At 35.9% G+C, this 19,503-nt stretch overlaps 1 protein-coding gene across 3 annotated transcripts in view; it reads right to left on the reverse strand.

The window, feature by feature from the left end:
- Nucleotides 1–1,022: 1,022 nt before the first annotated feature.
- flvcr1 (FLVCR heme transporter 1) overlaps nt 1,023–19,503 on the reverse strand; it is a 30,183-nt gene continuing 11,702 nt past the window's right edge. Inside the window, exons 4-11 of one of the 3 annotated variants that reach the window (XR_008723923.1) lie at nt 19,259–19,326; nt 18,619–18,722; nt 17,048–17,158; nt 12,818–12,923; nt 10,689–10,800; nt 7,981–8,046; nt 4,669–4,724; nt 2,485–2,560 (exon numbers count right to left, since the gene is read on the reverse strand). Coding sequence is in view for 1 of the 3 variants with exons in the window: in XM_055639765.1 (XP_055495740.1) it covers nt 2,483–2,560; nt 4,669–4,724; nt 10,689–10,800; nt 12,818–12,923; nt 17,048–17,158; nt 18,619–18,722; nt 19,259–19,326 (635 nt within the window). In the remaining 2 variants the exon portion in view is untranslated. Of the gene's footprint in view, nt 2,561–4,668; nt 4,725–7,980; nt 8,047–10,688; nt 10,801–12,817; nt 12,924–15,734; nt 15,808–17,047; nt 17,159–18,618; nt 18,723–19,258; nt 19,327–19,503 lie in introns of those variants that run through there. The other 2 variants (XM_055639765.1, XR_008723924.1) reach the window with 2 other exon arrangements.

Raw genomic sequence — 19,503 nt, forward strand, 5'->3', positions numbered from 1 at the left:
AAGCATATGGGTTCACATGACCAATGTCAAACCTGGAAGACAGTTGGTCTTCCAAAAATAATCAAATTAAGAAAAGCTTACCGATATATACTATTAGAAAACTAGGCTAAAACAAGAAAGGAAAAAATCTTTGTGATATTTTTCAAGCTATGGCAAATCTTTCAGTAGACTAATCAGGACCTACAGAAATGGCACTAAAATCACTATATAAATGTGACAAAGATGTTTTAATACTTATGCACTTCCTAGAAAACCCAGGAAATCTTCAAAAGACAGATGCAGTATTAATATATTCCAATTATCTGCCATGGGTTTAGTCAATATTTCTGATGCTCATTAACACAAAGCAAATGTTATCAGTACTGCAATATGGTCTTATCGCTAACCACCGATATCAGGGACACACTCCCCACCCAGTGACAAAACAGAGCTTTCTGGAGCACCTAAAGTCTGCAGCAGTCTCTTCTGTGGTGAAAGATAAGTTTCACTTTTTCACCTGTAATGTTAATTCAATTTCCAGCCAATTTCATCACTTCTTGCATTTGAAACTAGTAGATTAAAATTACTTAATGACAATATGTAGAAACATGCCTTGTGGGCCTGATTAAATCCTGTGTTGAGATGTTTATTTCACAGGGGATCTTTACAACTTCCAGAGAGAATGAGATGTTCATTCCATCAGGTCAGGCAAGATTACACCGAGTTTATGCAAAAGGCTCAACGCACTTCACATTGAAATTTTAAATAAGACAATTCTTTAAAACAAAGGCATCATTTACCATGTTTCATATGCAATGGCTTTAAAACAGTATGGTTTATACCAAGTCTTAAATTGTTGTTCATATTTCATTCAAATTCCATCGTATCAAGACTTTTTTTTTTTGAAGTGCTAAGTTCAGTCCCACCCACCCACATTCTTTCAAACATTACAAAAATACTGACAATTTCCTACAGAATTATTTCCTGATTCCAGCCAAGCTATCTGGAGGGAGAGAGCGAGAAAAAAAAACCACACAAACCACTTTATACAAAATAAAAATTTCATTGTGTATTAAAATCACATGATGAAGAAAATGATACAATTATATACAGATATGTGGAACATGAACCAAAGTAACTACAACTATGTTTACTCCACAGTGACAGGTTCATCATTTGATGGTTATCATCTGGTAAAGTGACAGAACTATGGGTATTTGCAAGTGAATAACCAGAATTGACTTCAACTGTACAGATGCTCTAAGATTAACAATGAGAGGATAGGGACATAATTAATAACTTTGGTTCTACATTGCCAATATATACAGTACCATCCAGCGGACTAATGATCTTACACGAGGTTGATCATTTAGGTCTTAATACAGTTCTTAGAATTTAATGCACCTAAATAGTTAAAATCTGTTGCATCTTTTCATATCGATATTAAAGGCACAACTATTGTGATGAACAGATATTTGCTCCCCCCCCCCAACATCTGGGGGTTTACAGTACATAGACTGCATTGGACAACAAACTTTACAATTTTACTCTCTAGCTTCTTATGAAGTCAAAGATAGAATATCATCTGTGAAACTTAAACCTACTGTATTCATTCCTGTGAATTGAATAGATTTAAGTGCAAACTGTGTAGTATGAATAACTTCTGTCCACTAATATTTTTACATATGTACTATTGGACATCCATAGCATAACTATGCACCAAAACAGAAAATTGCAACTCGCTGCTGATATATACAACTATATATTACAAACATATCAAATCTGTGCAAGCTATAGCTAAACACATTACAGTTTTGACTACTTAACAAGTATCAAGTGCATTTCCATGGAAATTGCTTTTATGGATGTTACAAATTGTGCACGAGCTATTTATACACAATTTAACTTAAAAAACTATTTCTTTCTTTGAACATTAAGAAGGCTAGAGTTTACATTTTTGAGAGGCTGAATTCTCCCTTACCTTTCAGAACACTGACCCGTTCTCAGAACTCATCCAACATGCCCAAGAGCAATAACAAAATCTCAAAGCAATTTTGTTTCTAAAACAATGAGAATGTCAAAAACTCAGTGTGCTTACATTTGGAAAATTACCAGAGGCATTGGTATAGTAGCATTTCAAAATAATACTTAAAACAAACTCCATATGTAAGACTGACATAGATGTTCAAGTTAGTTGGCTCCGATACATTTTTACATATAAAAATTGAATTCTGGTCCAGTTTAAGTCTTCTGTAGAAATTATTTGTTCAAACCAGTCAAACTTCCAATTTTTCTTTGCAAAAATATCTATCTGACTGGAACAACCTAATGCTCTTGAAACCAGTGAAATGATTCCATGATTCGAACTACTAATAAATATTGGTCACTGTTAATAAATTATCACATTTTTCTAACCATTGCACCATTAGCAGCTCTTCATATTTATTTCAGTGCCATTTACTAGTTGTGCGCTGTACCACTGCCATCTGTTCTCCCATATTTATTAGATTGTAGTTTCTTCTGGTGCATGAAGTTCACTTTGTGAAGTGGAAACTCTTTCTAGTGACTCACGTTCAGCAAGCTGAGGGGAGAAAAATAAATCAATTATTCTTATTTCCTCATAATAGTCACAACACCATTATTCACAGGAACACTTGGAAAAGAAAGACCATTTAGTTCATAGGTTTAAAAAAAAATTAGTTCATGGCTAATTTGATGATATTCACATTGTCATGTCCCTCAAGAGCTGTGGCTAAATGCAATTAACTTCAAGATTGTCAGATTCAATAACTGACCCAATATCAATTGCTATTTGCAGAATAGATCCAAAATATTTGTGTGACGAGGAGTTTCCTCAATATTCCTGGCTCTAATTTTTAAAACATGGTTTCTAGACAAAAGTACCACAAATCCATCTTCAAATCTATAACTTCAATCAAGTCACCCAAAGGAAATGTTACTTCTAGAAAATAATTTAATTCTGGGAATTTGCTTATCAATCTAGTAAGCATATACCCCATTCCTCCCAACTTGGGAAAATGGTTTATACAGCTGCAACATGACCTCCCACAGTTTGCACATTACACACATAAGACTTCTACCACTTCTAGGTATTTATCCATTAGAAAATACAAATTTTAAATCACTGTTTACATCAAATCTGTATCAGTTCTGTAATTTATTGCAAACAATCTCATTGGTTTTCGACCAGCAAGCTTGGTTTAAAATAAAAAACCAACATCCATTCTATTTATAAATAATGACCCATACCAATTATTCTTTTTTTGTCACCAAACCTTTTATTTTAAGCAGGTCAAAAATTTGCCTTGCACTCCACGAGCCTCAACTACAGATTATAGGTGTCAAATGACTTCCAGAAATCCATATGTCATTTCGCTATATATTACTTTTTCATGCCACAATGAGCTGACAATTCTGTGTTATTGCAGCACAAGCTAGCGGAATTAATATTCTGCACATTTACTTAGCGTCATAGAGCGAGTGTGGAAACAGGCCCTTCGGCCCAACTTGCCCACACCGGCCAACAATTTTGTACACCTCTGTAAGATCCCCTTCATCCTCCTGTGCTCCATGGAAGAGAGACCCAGCTACTCAACCTTTCCCTACAGCTCACACCCTCTAGTCCTGGCAACTTCCTCATGAAACTTTTCTGAACCCTTTCAACCTTGATAATATCTTTCCTATAACATGGTGCCCAGAACTGAACACAATATTCTAAATACGGTCTCACCAACGTCTTATACAACTGCATCATGACCTCCCAACTTCTATAGTTGCAAGAATACTTTTTGCTCTTTATTTTGGACAGCTTTATCTGGAGACTTTGTGGTGCTATGTGGTGCAATGTGTGGACTCCATTTAAACAGTCTTTGCAAATGGCATCAATTATACAGACTTCTCTGTAAAATAGTTATGTCAATAAATATTCTGCTGTATTGTGCAAACAACCTTCCTTGTTTTGATGGAAAGAGGCAGCAGTACACTTTGCTGAGAAAAATACACCCAATATTTAAACTTTAACAGCTTCTTCTATAATACAGTGAAACATTTAATTTGGCACGTTCAGGGTTTTTGTGGTGCCACTGGCAGATTTTCTGGACTATTGGATTTTATTACATTATTTTTTTTAATATTACAGTAACATTTCAATGAACCCATGGCAAGTGGTCCAGGAGCAAAGAAATTGGGGCCTGATGAGTGGAAAATCACCTGGTGAATCAGATGACGAACCATTCTGATTCTAAATGGCCAGATAACATCAGTTTTACTGAACTGCAAATAAAGAAATTTGGCACAAAAACTAAGATTGGTCCAATAGCATTGGATAAAAGATATGGAATCTTCAATAGAGAGAAATACCCTCTAAATAGATATTAATTGTTCGATTAAATGGGAAAACTCAGGTGACAATAAATTAAAACGTTCCACAAATACTGAAATTCAGTAGATAGCAGAATAAGGGCATGGTTCAAATTCAGCAAATGAAAACAAATTTGAAAAGGGATGGCATTGCCAGGCTTAACTAACCCAAAATGCACTCCCCTACCCACCACCTTCTTATGGCAATTCATATATGTGCAAGAAATTCACACAAAGAATCAGTGACATTTAAAATAATTGATCGTAAGCTTTCTATGCATTCAAAAAAACAAAGTTTAATTAATTTACCTGGGCATTTGCAGCTAGGTTTGCTTGTTGTCTTTTTAAGTCTGTTTTTATGAAAACTGTAAAGAAAACAAAAATTATGAAACAAACTATTTATTTTACGTGTACATTTTATGAAAACAGGAACTTAAGAAAGCGAGTACATACATTTAAAAATGTTAGTTTACCTATGCAGTCAACTAAATCTCAATGCAATTCTGCTAGATCAAAGTCTGTACAGCACCTTTTAAAAGCCAAAAATATGAAGCTTTCAAAATTGCATATCTCAAAATTGAGACTGAGAGTTTCCATCATTGTATAAGGATATTACAAATGCATTTCTAATAAATAAAATTAGAATTACTGAAAAAGACTTCATTCACATTATTTAAGCAAAAGGTTGTCCTAAATAATAACAGAACATTTACCAGTTACACACACCATATCTTTCTGTAGATGTTATACAATTTATCAAGCAAACAGTAAGGAACAAATAATTTGTAATTGACTTCTGTTAACCTTTTAAGAAAGTCACCAAAAAGTAATATTTTAATTCAAATGCATAGCTGCACCATACACAAAACAAAGTATTGACATTACAATTTTGTTTTTTTGCAGAGTTCTTACCTCACACTGCTTCCAGACAGAACACTGGCTGAAAATAGCAAGACTAATAAAATCATCCAGCACATATTAGAAGTTATCAATAGAAGGGGGTGATTCCAAGGCATTAAAAATGGAGGACATGGATGCAGGAACAATAATTTACCAAAACAAAATTGTCCAATAGCTGCTACAAAAATATGCACCTTGGAAACGTGCAATTTAATTCTTATTGTTGGCTTAGTTTGTATTAAATATAGGTCCTCAATGTACGTGTTTAAATTAGTCTTAAAATATTTTACAATTTTATAGTTAACAATACCAAGTAGGCCAGACCCATTTCTCCTAACAGCCCATGACATGGGCTTGTAGCTAGCAGCTGTGCAGAAAGCCCGGCTTGGAATACTTCCTGTAGAGATTCCACATAGGATTACCATTTAAGCATGACTGCAGCACAAATATGATCACTGGCGCCACACCTATCTTTTAGGACACCTGCAATGTTCAATTACTGGCAGGGACAGTCAACTCCAGTGACTTTGACAGCTGCCCGAGTGGTAGAAAACATGGCAAACAATGCTGGCACAGAAACACAATCAGATGCCGCCGCACCACAAATCGATGAACTTCATTTTGTAATTTATGTCCTCCAAAAGTCCAAAATTGGATTACTGCCTCATAATCACTCCCAACTATTCTTTCTCCTTTTTTTGGTGCGGCACATTAAAGCTATGTCCAATGTAAAACAGATGCTAATTCACATGTTAAAGCTGCATTCTCATGGGTAGTGTGTGTAGATTTAAGTACAACAGTTGTGCAGATGCTCCATTTTCCAGTTTATATTTGAAAACAACTAAATTTATTAACATATTACTTATGCATGCAGTAAACGTTATTCATTGTGTTTATAACAGAAGTACCCGAGGCTCTTGAGTAACATGATTTTTCCACATTGACCTGAGTAACTAATGAAAAATTCAACTAGTTTGAATGTTATATATAACATGGGAAGTATTTACTTTTTTTAAACTGGCATTTCATTAAGCCACACCCTATAAATTAATTACCTTTAACAACAATCAACTGCATACCACGTCTAGTGGCTGGAGGAAAAAATGTCACATTTCCACATCAGAGGGTGGACAGACTAGAGTATGTACTTTCTGCTGAAGAAACAAAAAACAAACTGACACTAACTTGTTTTGATGCATGTAGAATAATATTTATAGCTTGTCAGATGCATAATTATTTTGTTAAGTCAGAACGGCATTTTTTGCCAGCCCTGGCCAGCTTTATGCCCACCTGTTACGGTCATAGATCAGTCAGATGCAGAGTAGAACTCCCTTTAATCTGCCCCAACAAAAATGTCTGAACCGTAACCTTCAAACATTAGCGTGACATTTTCCTCAGCTACTTTTAGTTTCCAGCCTCTCAAAGTCAGGTTTCTAACTGGTGTCAAACCACTAGCTGCCCCTGGTGTGAATAAAGTAGATTATTAGATGCAAATCATGCATTTAAAACTACTCTAAAGGAGCCTTTCATATCCTACATACAGCCTCATTTCGACAGAACTCCCAGAGGTGAGGTGACAGTATTCCATCCATAGTACAATCAAATTCCTATCAAAAATTTGTTTCTGGTTTCTTTTACTTGCAGCAGCAGCATGACGCCACCTTACCCTGTACACGATTGTCCATGGACTGTCTCAATCCTGGTTCGTTCATGTAGACTGGTTATATTTCTTTCCTAAAAACCTAAAGAGACTAGCTTCACAATTGACTTGTTAATAAAAACATGCCAGCAAACCAAACAAGAGCTGTGTGCGTCACAAAGCTGCAGATGCTCAAGACTTCACAGGATGTAAAACTGCAAGAATGAAAGCTTAATAGTTTATGATCATAATGTCTCTGAAGGAGTCAGATCCATGAAAATTGTTTCAGCTACCTTTACAGTTTACATAGTGTCTTCCTTTCAGTGAACTTTTCATTCACAATTATTTAGTGAACATGATCCCTTACCACTGCTTCTTCTTACCATCACTTGCATAGCCACCAAGTTTTGCCATATGCCTTTTCAAGTGACAGAATAGTGATTAGCGTTTTAACATTCACACATTGTACAGAGAAGATACTTGAAATATGTTAAAAAGCTGCAATATATTCAGAAGGCTGTGTACGTCAGTGTAAGTTGTCAAGAATTTGTGCACAACCTCTCCTAGGACTAACCATTAGCAGAAGCCTACCACTGGAGAACAACTCACTCTTATGGAACCTCAAGAATTTCTTGCTCCGTATCTTGTCTAAGCCTAAAGGATAGAGATGTGGATGTATCCACCAAGAGCTGCACCTGGATGACCAGAAGAGCATGTTGGGGATCATGTGATCTGCAATGCGACATGATAGTAGGTCTTTTCAAACTTTTAGTCAAAATTCTTCAGTAATTGTCCATCAGGACTTCAGTGAAGTTAAATAAACTTTTGACTTTCATTGCTCAAGAAAAACTATCACCCCTCTATATTCGCATTTTGTTCACTACTGGTTGACCCCCACCCCCCTCCCCCCTCCCAGGTTTCTGAATTCTATCTATATGTACTATCAATCTTCCAAATGAGCTTCTAATTAACTAATTCACCCAATACAGTTTTTGCTAATTGAATTGCATTAAAAGTCGTGAAACCTACAATAATTTACTATATGTATTTACAGTACTCAACATACAATCAAAACTTAGTACCTGTAGTTTGTTGAACTGGCTATATACTTCCTGTGCTGGAGAGAGGAGCAGCTGGTAAAAGGAGCTCTGCGATTTATTAGGAAAAAAACTGGGTAAATTGGTTAAGAATATATACAATACTTTGGGTGGAGAGTGTGCACAATGTTTACAGTTACAGTCAGTTGAAATTTTATATCAACAAATGGTGAGGGTAAATAGAATTTAAGCCTTGAGTTGGCATGGTTGATACAGCCTTCTTTCCAGTGGGGTAAACGCCCAATGAGTGCAGCAAGACTTTCAAAATAAGTTGCTAAAAGATAGTTTCGGAATTTAAATAATCCGAAAAAAGGATGGGCATAGAATCTCAAGAATGCCAGAGAATCAAAAGTGGACAAAGTCTAGTAGATTCTCAATGTATACATTATTATATTGGACAAAGAAAATATAAGAGAAATACTATGCTTGGAACTGCTTTATGAAGAAAGACTTTTGCGACAAGGTTAAATGGTAGTGGCTGAATTAGACACGGAAATAGAAGGTCCATTTGGAGGAGGAACTGGAAGTTATTGAAAGCTGAAGAAAATGGCTGTTATTGGCACCTTACAGAATAACCAAATTCTTGAGGGGGAAAATGCCTATTAAAGCTGCAAAAGTGTTATGGTGGAATAAATGGCAGTATTTCAAAACAAAGTGCCACTGACGTAGAACCAGAACACTTGTAGAAAACTGTTAAAGTAGGGCTAATTGAAAGGATGGGTGAACAATATATACAAGTAGTAAATCATTGTAGTGCAGAACTACAATAGGTCCATAATAGATTAGCTTTCTGGAACAGAACAGATTCCTTAATTCAGAAACAGGTGGTACACTTGTTAAGCAAACAAAAGAACAAATAGATTTAAAATTCTATTTGAACCTTTGGTCAAGCAACTGATGCATGCATAGCACATTAAAGCAGCCAGGGCAGAGTCCAATTTATTTTAAATGAATGCTTGTGAAAAATATCACCAGCACTCCTGATATTTTGGAATAGTCAATGAAATCTGGAAAGATCCAAATGTGAAAGAAGGCTACCTTAAAGTAGCAAGAAACCAGTGGAGTGGAACCTATAATTAAAAGGAGAGCAGTAAGACATAATGTCTCAGTAAAATAACCCATTTGGTTGCTGCTTAAAGGACAAGAATGGAGAAAGAAATTGTGCTAATATCAATCTTCATTATCAAAACTATGGACATATTCCATACGTAGCCATTATTTTCAAAGTGAAGAGGCTGATAAACAGAAGGAATTAATTGTGCACAGTAAAAAAATAATCAAGTGGCAACAGGGAGAAAATACTAACTTAATTACTTCTCATGTTAACATGGAGTTAACATGGTGGCCGGGGAGTACAGCGTACACTTTAAGGTATAAGTAATCAACATTGTTTCAGAGCAACAACTTATGCCACATAAACATGATGAAATCGTTCAAGGTTGCAATAAAGCAACAAAGAAAGAACAATGTCCAAGCCATTATAAATTGTCCAGTCTACTTAGAATAATTGATAATATATTGATGCTGTTGCATCAAATGTGCTTGTAAAGCTGCAACAAGAATTTCATTGTTCAAGTTCATGACAAATAAACACTCTTGAACTCGGTCATCAGGAAAAAAAAAAAATGGACAAAGTTCCACAGAAGACTAACTAAATGAATGCACTTAGGCTGAAGAATAGGGGCTAGGTGACTAATGAGGAAACACGATGAAAGAAGGAACCTTCAAATAGTTTAATTGTTTGAACACCAAAGTAATAGTCATTTCACAAGATTGAAACCAACTGGATAACTTCCAGTAGATTAACAAATGTGGGTGGGAAGTAGCTGACTATATAGAATGGATGCAAACAATGATTTATGGAAGATAACTTGCTTGAAGATTAACACTTTTCTGCAAAGATCCAACCGTTGCAATGTTACTAGAGTTAGAATGTCAGAAAGTATCTTAAATAATTAAACCAAAATAAATTATTTTCACTTAATATATTAGTGGTCCGATCTTGATATCAGAAAATCTTAACCTTCAAACCCTTTGAGGCACGAGAACATGAAGAGCAGCAAAGATAAACGGGAGGCAGGGGTTTGGACTGATTTATAAAACAGAAGGAAATCAGCAACGTCGTAAGCCAATAAAGAATTAAAGAAAATGTCTCTCCCCCCCTTTCAAAATGTAGATTCCAGGCGAAAGTAGTTAATGCAATGGCAATTAACTCCATAAATTGCGTAAAACAAAATGAGCCGGATAAATGTTTGAAGGACCATTGTAGAGGTTCCGAGCTTTAAAAAGAAACAGTTGGTTTTATTCATCGCAGAACATAATGGTTGCTACTTTGTGGGAACCATAGGTAGCACATACTGAATGGTCAGATTAATCCAAAGATTTTCATTCATTGTTCTTCAGGTGTGGATAAGAGCAAGGGAACAGGAGTGAACTTGGGGGGGAAAAAAATTCAGAACTTTATCTTCTTGGGAGTTTTTTCAGTCGTTGGTTGGCTCCTGCGCAAACCTGACTAGGATGGAGTCCTGAATAGGGAATAATGTAAAAGATCTGTGGAGAGAATGGCCTTAAATGGCCAAATGGCTTTTCACTGTTCCACATTATCTTTTATATATTTAGTGGATGGAGGTGCTGCTTTTCTCAAACAGCAACGCGTTACACATTAAGATTAAATGGTAAAAACAGCCAATTACCTGTAAGGATGATTCCCACAAAGATCCACGAACAAAGAAAGATATTTCCTGTAAATGTATTATAATCAGCTTTCAACTTTCCTTGGGCCAGAGTGAACACAATTCCAAATAGCTGGAATCAAAGAAAAACAATATTGAAATAACTGTCCAAGATTAATAATACACCATCACCTTCTCTTGGAGTTATTGGCTGGTGCTTTCCTCCACAATCTGTGCATATGCAATTCCTGGAAACTGCCAATTCCATGAAGACAAGGATTAAAAGCAAGAGCCAGAGCCAATACACAATTCTAAATTTACAACTTCAACCAGTGGAGCTGTACAGTGGTGTAGCAGTAGAGTTGCCGCCTTACAGCCCCAGAGAGATGGGTTTACTCCTGACCACGGGTCCTTTCTTTATGGAGTGTGTATGTTCCCCCTGTGACCATGTGGGTGTTCTCTGGGTGCTCCAGTTTACTCCAACACTCCAAAGATGTACATGTTTGCAGGTTAATTGGCATTGGTAAAAAAAAAATTGTAAATTGTCTCGTGTGTAGGGTAGTACGGGGTGATCGCTGGTCAGCGCGGACTCAGTAGGCTTAAGGGCCAATTTTCACTGTACCTCAAAGATAAAAGTCACATCAGTTGGTCTTAAATGTGCTGTGACAAATCATAATACAAATTATTAAACTAAAAAATAAATCAATTAACTATTTAAAAATTACTCATATACATGGTTTATGCTTTGAATTGACAAAAATGAACATTTACTTAAACAGAATTGTTATTTACTAGATAATGTAATATGAATGGGGCCAGAGCCATGAGCCTTTCCAACTGACTGTTAACATAATTGACAACAGTAATCCGGTGCCTTCCAATGAAGGAATCTACAATTTTAGAAAATGAACATATATTGTGCCAATTTTCTGGACAAAATCAGTAGCACCTATACATCCGATGCAAGGCACATTCACCTTACTTATAGTACCACAAGAGCACTATCTAATAATGGGTAGTTGGTGCCTCAAAATGGCGGAGTGCCTTTGGAATATTCAGCACATGGCCAGTTCAACAAAACTATATATTCAAACTTGTAGGTTTAAGATGTTGGCCCAGATTTTACAGAATGTAGTTAGTTATCTGACTGAACGTACTGCTGAGACAATTTTCCATGGGTCATATCTTCACAAAGAACACATACCAAAATTATTCAAAATTAATTTGCTACACCTTGTATAACCTGAATAAGCTGTGTCCACCAAACTGCCGTGTAAACCATTGACAGGTGGCAAAGACACACCTTCGGTTTTACCATACATCTGAATTGGCAACTCAGATGTTAAAAACATAGGAATTAAACGATTTTTTTAAATTGAAATAAGCTGGCCCAAGATCAGTGAGATGTGAGAAAAGCTGTGGGTAAATTAGTGGTAGGAATCATGAGTGATATGATCCATCTGCTCTTGGAAAGGCAAAGGCTATTGAGGAATACTCAGCATGGCATTGTGTGGGAAATTGTGTCTCACAAATGTGTTTTTAAAAGGGTGGTACACAATGTCTACAAGCTTTTGACAGCATCCCACATGGTAGACTGGTCCTGAAAGTGAGATCACTGGGGATCAAGGTGAGCAACCCAGTTAGATACAAAATTGGTTTGGTGGGAATGGAGGTTTATTGTGCAGACTGAAGAATGTGACCAATGTGACCATTTTGGCAGCTGAAGGCAGCCCTATAAGAAGTTTATAAAATCATAAGAGACATATATAGGGATAATTGACATGGATTATCAGTTTCTTCCTCAGGGTACAGGAGTCTGTAACTAAAGGGCATGGAATTAAGGTGAGAGCTTTCAGATTGCAAAAGGACCGAAGAGGCATCCTTTTCCGCACAAAGGGTGGTAGATAGATGGAAAGAAATGCCAGAGGAAATGGTAGAGATGGGTACAATTACAATGTTTAAAAGATGTTGGACAGAAACATGGATATGACTTGGGAGGGGTATGGGGAAAAGAAGCAGGCAAAGGGGACTCTCTCAGGAAGGCATGTTGGTCAGCATGGGCGAGAGTAACTATGACTTCATTTCAGAGATTATTTTTGCAAAGATATCAAATTAGCATTATTTTCATAATGGATCATCCAAACTCTTACTTGTGCAGAAGCATTGAGAAGTCCAGATGATGTCCCCTCGGATTCTGGATAGGTTATTTCTACACCAAATTCAAAGCCCAATGGAAGATAACCGGTCATGAAAAAACTGAAAATGTAAAGATATATTTAGTCAATTTGTACAGAAAAGGCAGCATGTCAAAACTATATTTGTATCCTTTGATGACTGAACTTCTGTACGCCCAGTTAAAGCATCAGCTGCCACAAGTTGAATAAATCTGGAACATTTTATTTACATACAAAAATACTGCAACTCTTAAAGGGATATATACTTACAATAACCTAACAGTCATTAATTATTAAATTGGATCTCAATCTGTAGCTGGTGTTAAGACTACTCGCTTGGGGAAAAATTGTGAAAATACAATTATAAAGATGGTTCAAGTGTCGAAGTTCTGAGTTGTTTTCCTAGGATTTTCAAGTTCACCCAAGTACTGCATGCAAATATAGCATCGTGTATAAAACAATTTAATGATTTAATATAACCTCAGCCTAATACTCATGAACGTAATTACTTGAATTGTGACAACTGACAATTCTCAGAATAGTAATTTCTTCTAGTTAGATTATTGCAAACTGCAAACAAAAACAGGTCAGACACAGTGAATTTCCTCTGTTCAAACAGACTTTCATGTTCTGGAATCACACATGTAGGAATTTACTGCAGTTAATTAAGCCTTGTTTTACACTAATGTGGCATCGATATACCTCTATATTGCATTTTACTGTACCTCCACAGTGCCTGGTATAAAGAATGAACAGGTCATCTTATTTCCCTAATTAAATTTCCAAATTCAAAACTGGACTATTACTGCTTAAAAATGTCTCTCCCCCTAGGCGTGTAACAAGCCGACAAATTCCTGGTATGGAGTTGGCAAAAAGCAGGGACTAACACCCACTAATTATTCTTCCAGAACCACAACTGTTCAGTTTTACTCTGGATTATAATGTTAATTATATGTTTAGTGTTGCCATCTAAAGCAAAACACCTAAAATTATGTCCTTCATGGGTCAAATATAAGGAAAAAGCCATTTAAAGGTGGACTGCGTTTAATCCGTATTCCTCGTCAGCTAGAGATACATTTCTTCTTATAGACATGGGAAGACAAGACATTAAAATAGCATTTATGGGGAAAGCAACAAGGGTGTTCTATCTATCATATTTATCACAAAAATGAACATTTCCTTGTTTATATTCTCATTTTATCATTGACAGAAGAGAAGCTGGGTACCACATTTATGTTTAACACCTATTCTACACGTCAGAATACATTCAAATATTAAACCTTAGCAGGGATTAATACAAGGATATCGATAAAATGCCTGATAATCACAGAGCCACACCCGTTCAATCATAATCTGTAGACCACTACTGTTGCACTGCAGAAAGTCCTTCAAAAGCTGAAGAACGCCAGCATGAGGCACCGAGATTTAATATCTTGATAAGATGAAACTTAATTCATTGGATGGATCTAGCTCACTGTTGTAATTAAATCACTGAACAGTCATGCCTACATTAACAATTTCCACGATATAAAAGCAGAAAATGCTGGAAATACTCAGGTCAGGCTGCATCTGCTGGGGGATTTTTTTTTTACCATTTCAGGTAAAATCTTCAACCTGAAACATTGTGTTCCTCTTCCAACATGTGCCTGACCGAAGTATTTCCAATTTTTTTTGTTTTTATTTTTGATTTGCAAAAATTAAAAAATGTTTGGTTACAACAAAAGCCAGTTAATCATGTTTACAACTCCAACTTTTACTAAATACCACTGCCCTACGTGCAGAATTGCTTTCGAAGTCCAAGTAGTACAATAGATTGACAATTTCATTGAAAATAATTTCAAGGTGTACAGGAAAGTACACCTTTTTAAATGCTGCTTTTATACCAGTTATTATACATAGAGCATGCTTATGTCTCTAGAGATTTTGATTTATAATACAGCAGAGTATGTATGTGTTGGTAAATGAACAAATCAAAATAGAAATGTATTAAAAATAAAAAATCCAAACCCTTCTAATTTCTGGGCAGCACTGAAGTGAGTTTCTGGAAAAGCATTGTTCACTTGTGCACTTTATAGCCACAAATAAGGTCAAACTGCATGCTTATTCAGCATGTGTTCACCACTACAAATGCAGCATCACAAGAAGAAAAAAAAAAGGAAAATTGATAGTCAAGTTCATAATTCAACAGTGTAAACAAAGTTGTACATGTGTCATACATGTTAAATCAGAAATGTTTGAAGTTCAGAAAAGCAAGTGTAAAACAAATCTATTCAATAAATAAAGTAAATAAAATGTGACAGGAAAAGATAAAATAAATCGGTACATCCCAGAATGGAGGGATGGAGATATAACAATTAGAGCAGCATATTAGATTTCAAAAGTACTGAGTGTTACTGGTTAAGTGAAATAAGACTTGTTGCAAAGACAACTACTGTACATACCATTATAATTTGCATTTCACATTTCAGAAATGGAAAGGGGCGATTTTTCCAACAGGTTAAAAGAACATTAACCAATGTCATAGAACATTTCTTTCTTATGTTGGGTCCCAATGCATTAATCAATAAATTCTTAGACAGCTGTAAGTGTAACTGCAGCAACGAAGGCAGTTTAAAATGTGCGCTATGGACACAACTCATTACATTTGGTTTGTTCGCCTCTGAATGAGAAGGTCAAACCGGTAACAGGTCAAAGCCGGGATGGGAATTAAATTATTCCACTCAGCTCTGAGAACTATTTTCTCAGCTTCTTGCTGAAGGTGGGGTAACCACCTTTTCCCAAGTCTTTGTTAATAGTGCTCTTGAACCAGCTGTTGGAGGTGTGCAGTTGACTTCCCTCCCTTTCTCTGGGGAAATCTCTTCCCTAGACTAACTGGTTGAGATCAAGAACTCACCATACAAGGAATCGCGCGGTGAACCCATGTCCATTACTCTGTGGCGCAACATGTTAGTACACCACTGGGCCACCTACAAACATTTTAAAAAACATTATGTCCCTAACAAGTATTACAGAACAATAAAAAGCGGATACATTGTCACAAATAAACTTGATAATGATTCTATTACATCTCTGCGAAGGGCTCAAGGGGGAAGCTCATTCCCATAAAAAGATATGTTTGAATTTGTTGACTGGATGATTAATTGGAATAATGTAAACTAGATTCTAGTGTAATTAAACTAGAACAGTAAATGATATTCTTGGAATATTTATCACTGGCATTATTTGCATTAAAAACAAGGGGACTCTATGTTTTACATAAACTAAGATTTCATCTGAATACAAGGTTTGGGAATCCTTGAGTGTTAAAGCAGAAGCAGCAACCATTAATGTGACAGTTCAAAAAACTGCGGCCAGTTAGATGAAAACTTTGTCAGAGGGATGCAATTACTAAACAGTAACGTGTTCATTATTAATAGATGCTCAGGTTAAAGTGGCTCAAAAGATTCTAATAATAATCCCAAATTATACTGCCTACAATGGAAATCATTCCGTTTCCATTACGTTTTGGCTCTAAAGAAAAAACCCCAACTTGGAACTGCCAATAAAAGGCCAAAACTACAAAAGTCACAACTACCAGTATTTGCTTCTTAATACAAGTTACATTACAGACAAGTCAGTCACCAGACTCCCCTGATGGCTCAGCAAGTTTACCTAGCATAGATAAACAGACCACACAGCTCTCATTCTGCATTCAATTAGCAAATGTTAGCCAATGCAGATGCATGGGCACAGAATGATCCTTAATCCACTGACAAGATGAAAAGGGCAGAGTTCCCAATTCGGTTTGCAATCCTGAAACCCTTGCAGAACATGCACACATGGGTGCCAGGTCACAACAGTCGCCTCAAAACAAGGCCCTTAGAGAAAACCTAGTTCTTCAGCAAATTTACATTTCATGCAAGTTAATTTACAATTACACCCTATTTGAAAGTCCACACCCAATTTAGAGAGGGATGAAAGTTGCCAAGGATTGAAGAAGACACGCAAGATTCAAATGGCAAATTTCCAAATTGTCAAATTGTGCGTCCTGGTAGCTATATTAAAATTTATACTGGGTTGAAGGAGTATTAAAATCCCAATTTAATAAACTATTATATTTTCAATGTTCTAGCATATGCAACCAGTTGGGCTCTCTGAACGTTTATCCCAAACACTCTGAAGAGCATTCCCTAACACATGTTGTTGAAAGACATAATGGTCTCTTACCCCAAGACGCCCGCCGTCACAAAGACTACTTCAATATGGCCGAGATCTAACGTGAACGTGAAAACGAGCATTGCAATAAATGAAATGATGTACACTGCAAGGGTAGTCTGCCTGTAAATAAGGGAGAAAATAAAAAGTGAAAATTCCATACAACATTAATCAGCCTTTCGTAAACAAACAATAAAGTGGGTCCGTTAATAGGGAAATTCCAGAATTATCCCTAAGATACTAGAATTCTAATGAAATAATTTTCCTTCTTCACCTTAGAGGGGGAAATTCTGCAACAATTGCAAAAATAAGTAACTGTTCCAGAAAACCTCACAGGAGAAGTATTCTGCGAATCAAGAGTTATATTTAGCTCTTCGGATAAAAGGAATAAAGAGATATTGGGTATAGCAGGAATGGGGTACTGATTTTAGATAATCAACTATGTTCATATTGAATGTCAGTTCGAAGCAGTGAATCTTCTCCTCTCTGCCTGACAATTCTTTCCCAGGAGGGCTCAGGATAGACTGTTTCAGGAGTCTGATGTCAAACAGGTTTCAAAATGTTAAAGGAATTAATGAAAGGGAAATCCACAAAACTAGATAATAATCCTATACATTAATGTTTTAAGAGTAAAGTTCATGTTTCATACAGCGTAGTAGACAAAAAACTGCAGCTGCAATGGATTTGTCTATTCAGATTTTCCAAGATGGATGAATTGATTTTGTTAACAGAATGTTTTTAAAGGTATATGGACTACAAATGGGTAAACAGATTGGACGTGTAACAGTTGTGAAGACGCCGATTAGTCTATGCCTGTCTAGCACAGGTACTGACTAACAAACAGAATTTAAAACAGTTTGCCATTGACTACATTGATGGGAACTAGATGCTGAAACAGTGGTATTTCCAAACAGTCAGAGAGCAGATTATTGGAGTTTTATTGTACTGCTTCTGAAAGGTCCAGATATATTTGGGCCCTAAAAGGTCTTAAGTGGAATATAATAATAGTTGCATAGAATTACCTGATAAATATCTAATGAATCGCAGCAAGCTTGAGTTACAATTTGGACACAAATATTCACACTTGCCAATAACATTTATGCTAAGAATTTGGATGGACGAGCGAAAATGTAATAGGATTTATATATCAGTAGCATGGGATTAACACTGAAAACTCCAGGAAATTATATTTCATACACTGTAAATTCCTGCTTAATAACCAATTCCATTCTCATTTTTTCCTATATATTAATCAGTGGATTCCCTTAGAATGAGAGGAACTATGGAATAGAATTCATTAATTATCAAGTTAAAGAAATTCAGATAAATAAATCTAAGCAAAGAATTCATCAGTACTAATAAACTTTGCCACACTTAGAATCTCAAAGAGGGTAAATGGAAGAGCAAACTAACAAAGACTGAAAGCGACACTTAGCTAGACAAACTGCAGATACTGGTTTTGTTGCAGAGTCTGGAATTAGACTCAAGAAAGTTTGAAAATGCCAAAAGAAAAAAATCTACATTATCATCCAGCTTCAACTATACAAATTTGGGTTATTTGCAGTGGGGTACGCTGAACTCACTTGTATGTCTTTGTGCGGTCCACCCAGAAACCGGAGAGGATGGAACCTACCATCCCTGACACCACCAAAGTTAGTCCAATTCTCCCAGCATTCAATTCTTGGCCCTTGTAAAAAAAAAAAAAATTCATGCAGATTACATTTCTACATGCTCTATATTACATATAATAATTACATATGAATGACTACAAGCTGCACCAATGGCTTTGATTTAGTAATTCAAGATCAGAAGAATGTGTAATTAAGTTATTAACCACAGCTTCCACAATTTATCAATACATATATAACAGTGCGTAACGCTTTGAAGAAATTACACTTGTATACAAAGCACACAGCTTACTACATATGTAAAATTAGGGATGAAGAAATAACAGCAAGGTACGTGTGAATGTGCAACTTCATCACAAGTGGGTCTGTAATTTAACTTTAACTAAAGATTGGGAGACAGAAATAGTACAAGATGAAAAGGTAACTAAGTTATTTAATTATTCATCTGGCACTTTATGCATTCATTGCTCAATAACTCAATTAATAAGTCAATAGCATGGGCATCATTTCAATAACAACCCACATTGTACATTCCATTTGTGAGTTAAGATACTAAATTCAATTAAAAAATGTTATTTAAAAAAGGTTTACTTACCTCAAAGTGAGCAATGATCATTTGATTTAATAGTGTTCCTACTGAATAATATGACCCCGTCAAAATACCTAGAAAATATTAAAAATGCAAGCATTACTATTGTCAAATAAGATCAGATTTCCAAAAACTATACATTTTGTTAATTAACATCCAACAGAAATCGCAATTTCACCAAGGCTGTGAAAGATACTATGTAGGTGCAAGTCAGTATTTCATAGTGCCCTAAAATTGCTAACACGCAATTC

This window comes from Leucoraja erinacea, chromosome 8 (assembly GCF_028641065.1).
Source record: "Leucoraja erinacea ecotype New England chromosome 8, Leri_hhj_1, whole genome shotgun sequence".
Taxonomy (NCBI): domain Eukaryota; kingdom Metazoa; phylum Chordata; class Chondrichthyes; order Rajiformes; family Rajidae; genus Leucoraja; species Leucoraja erinaceus.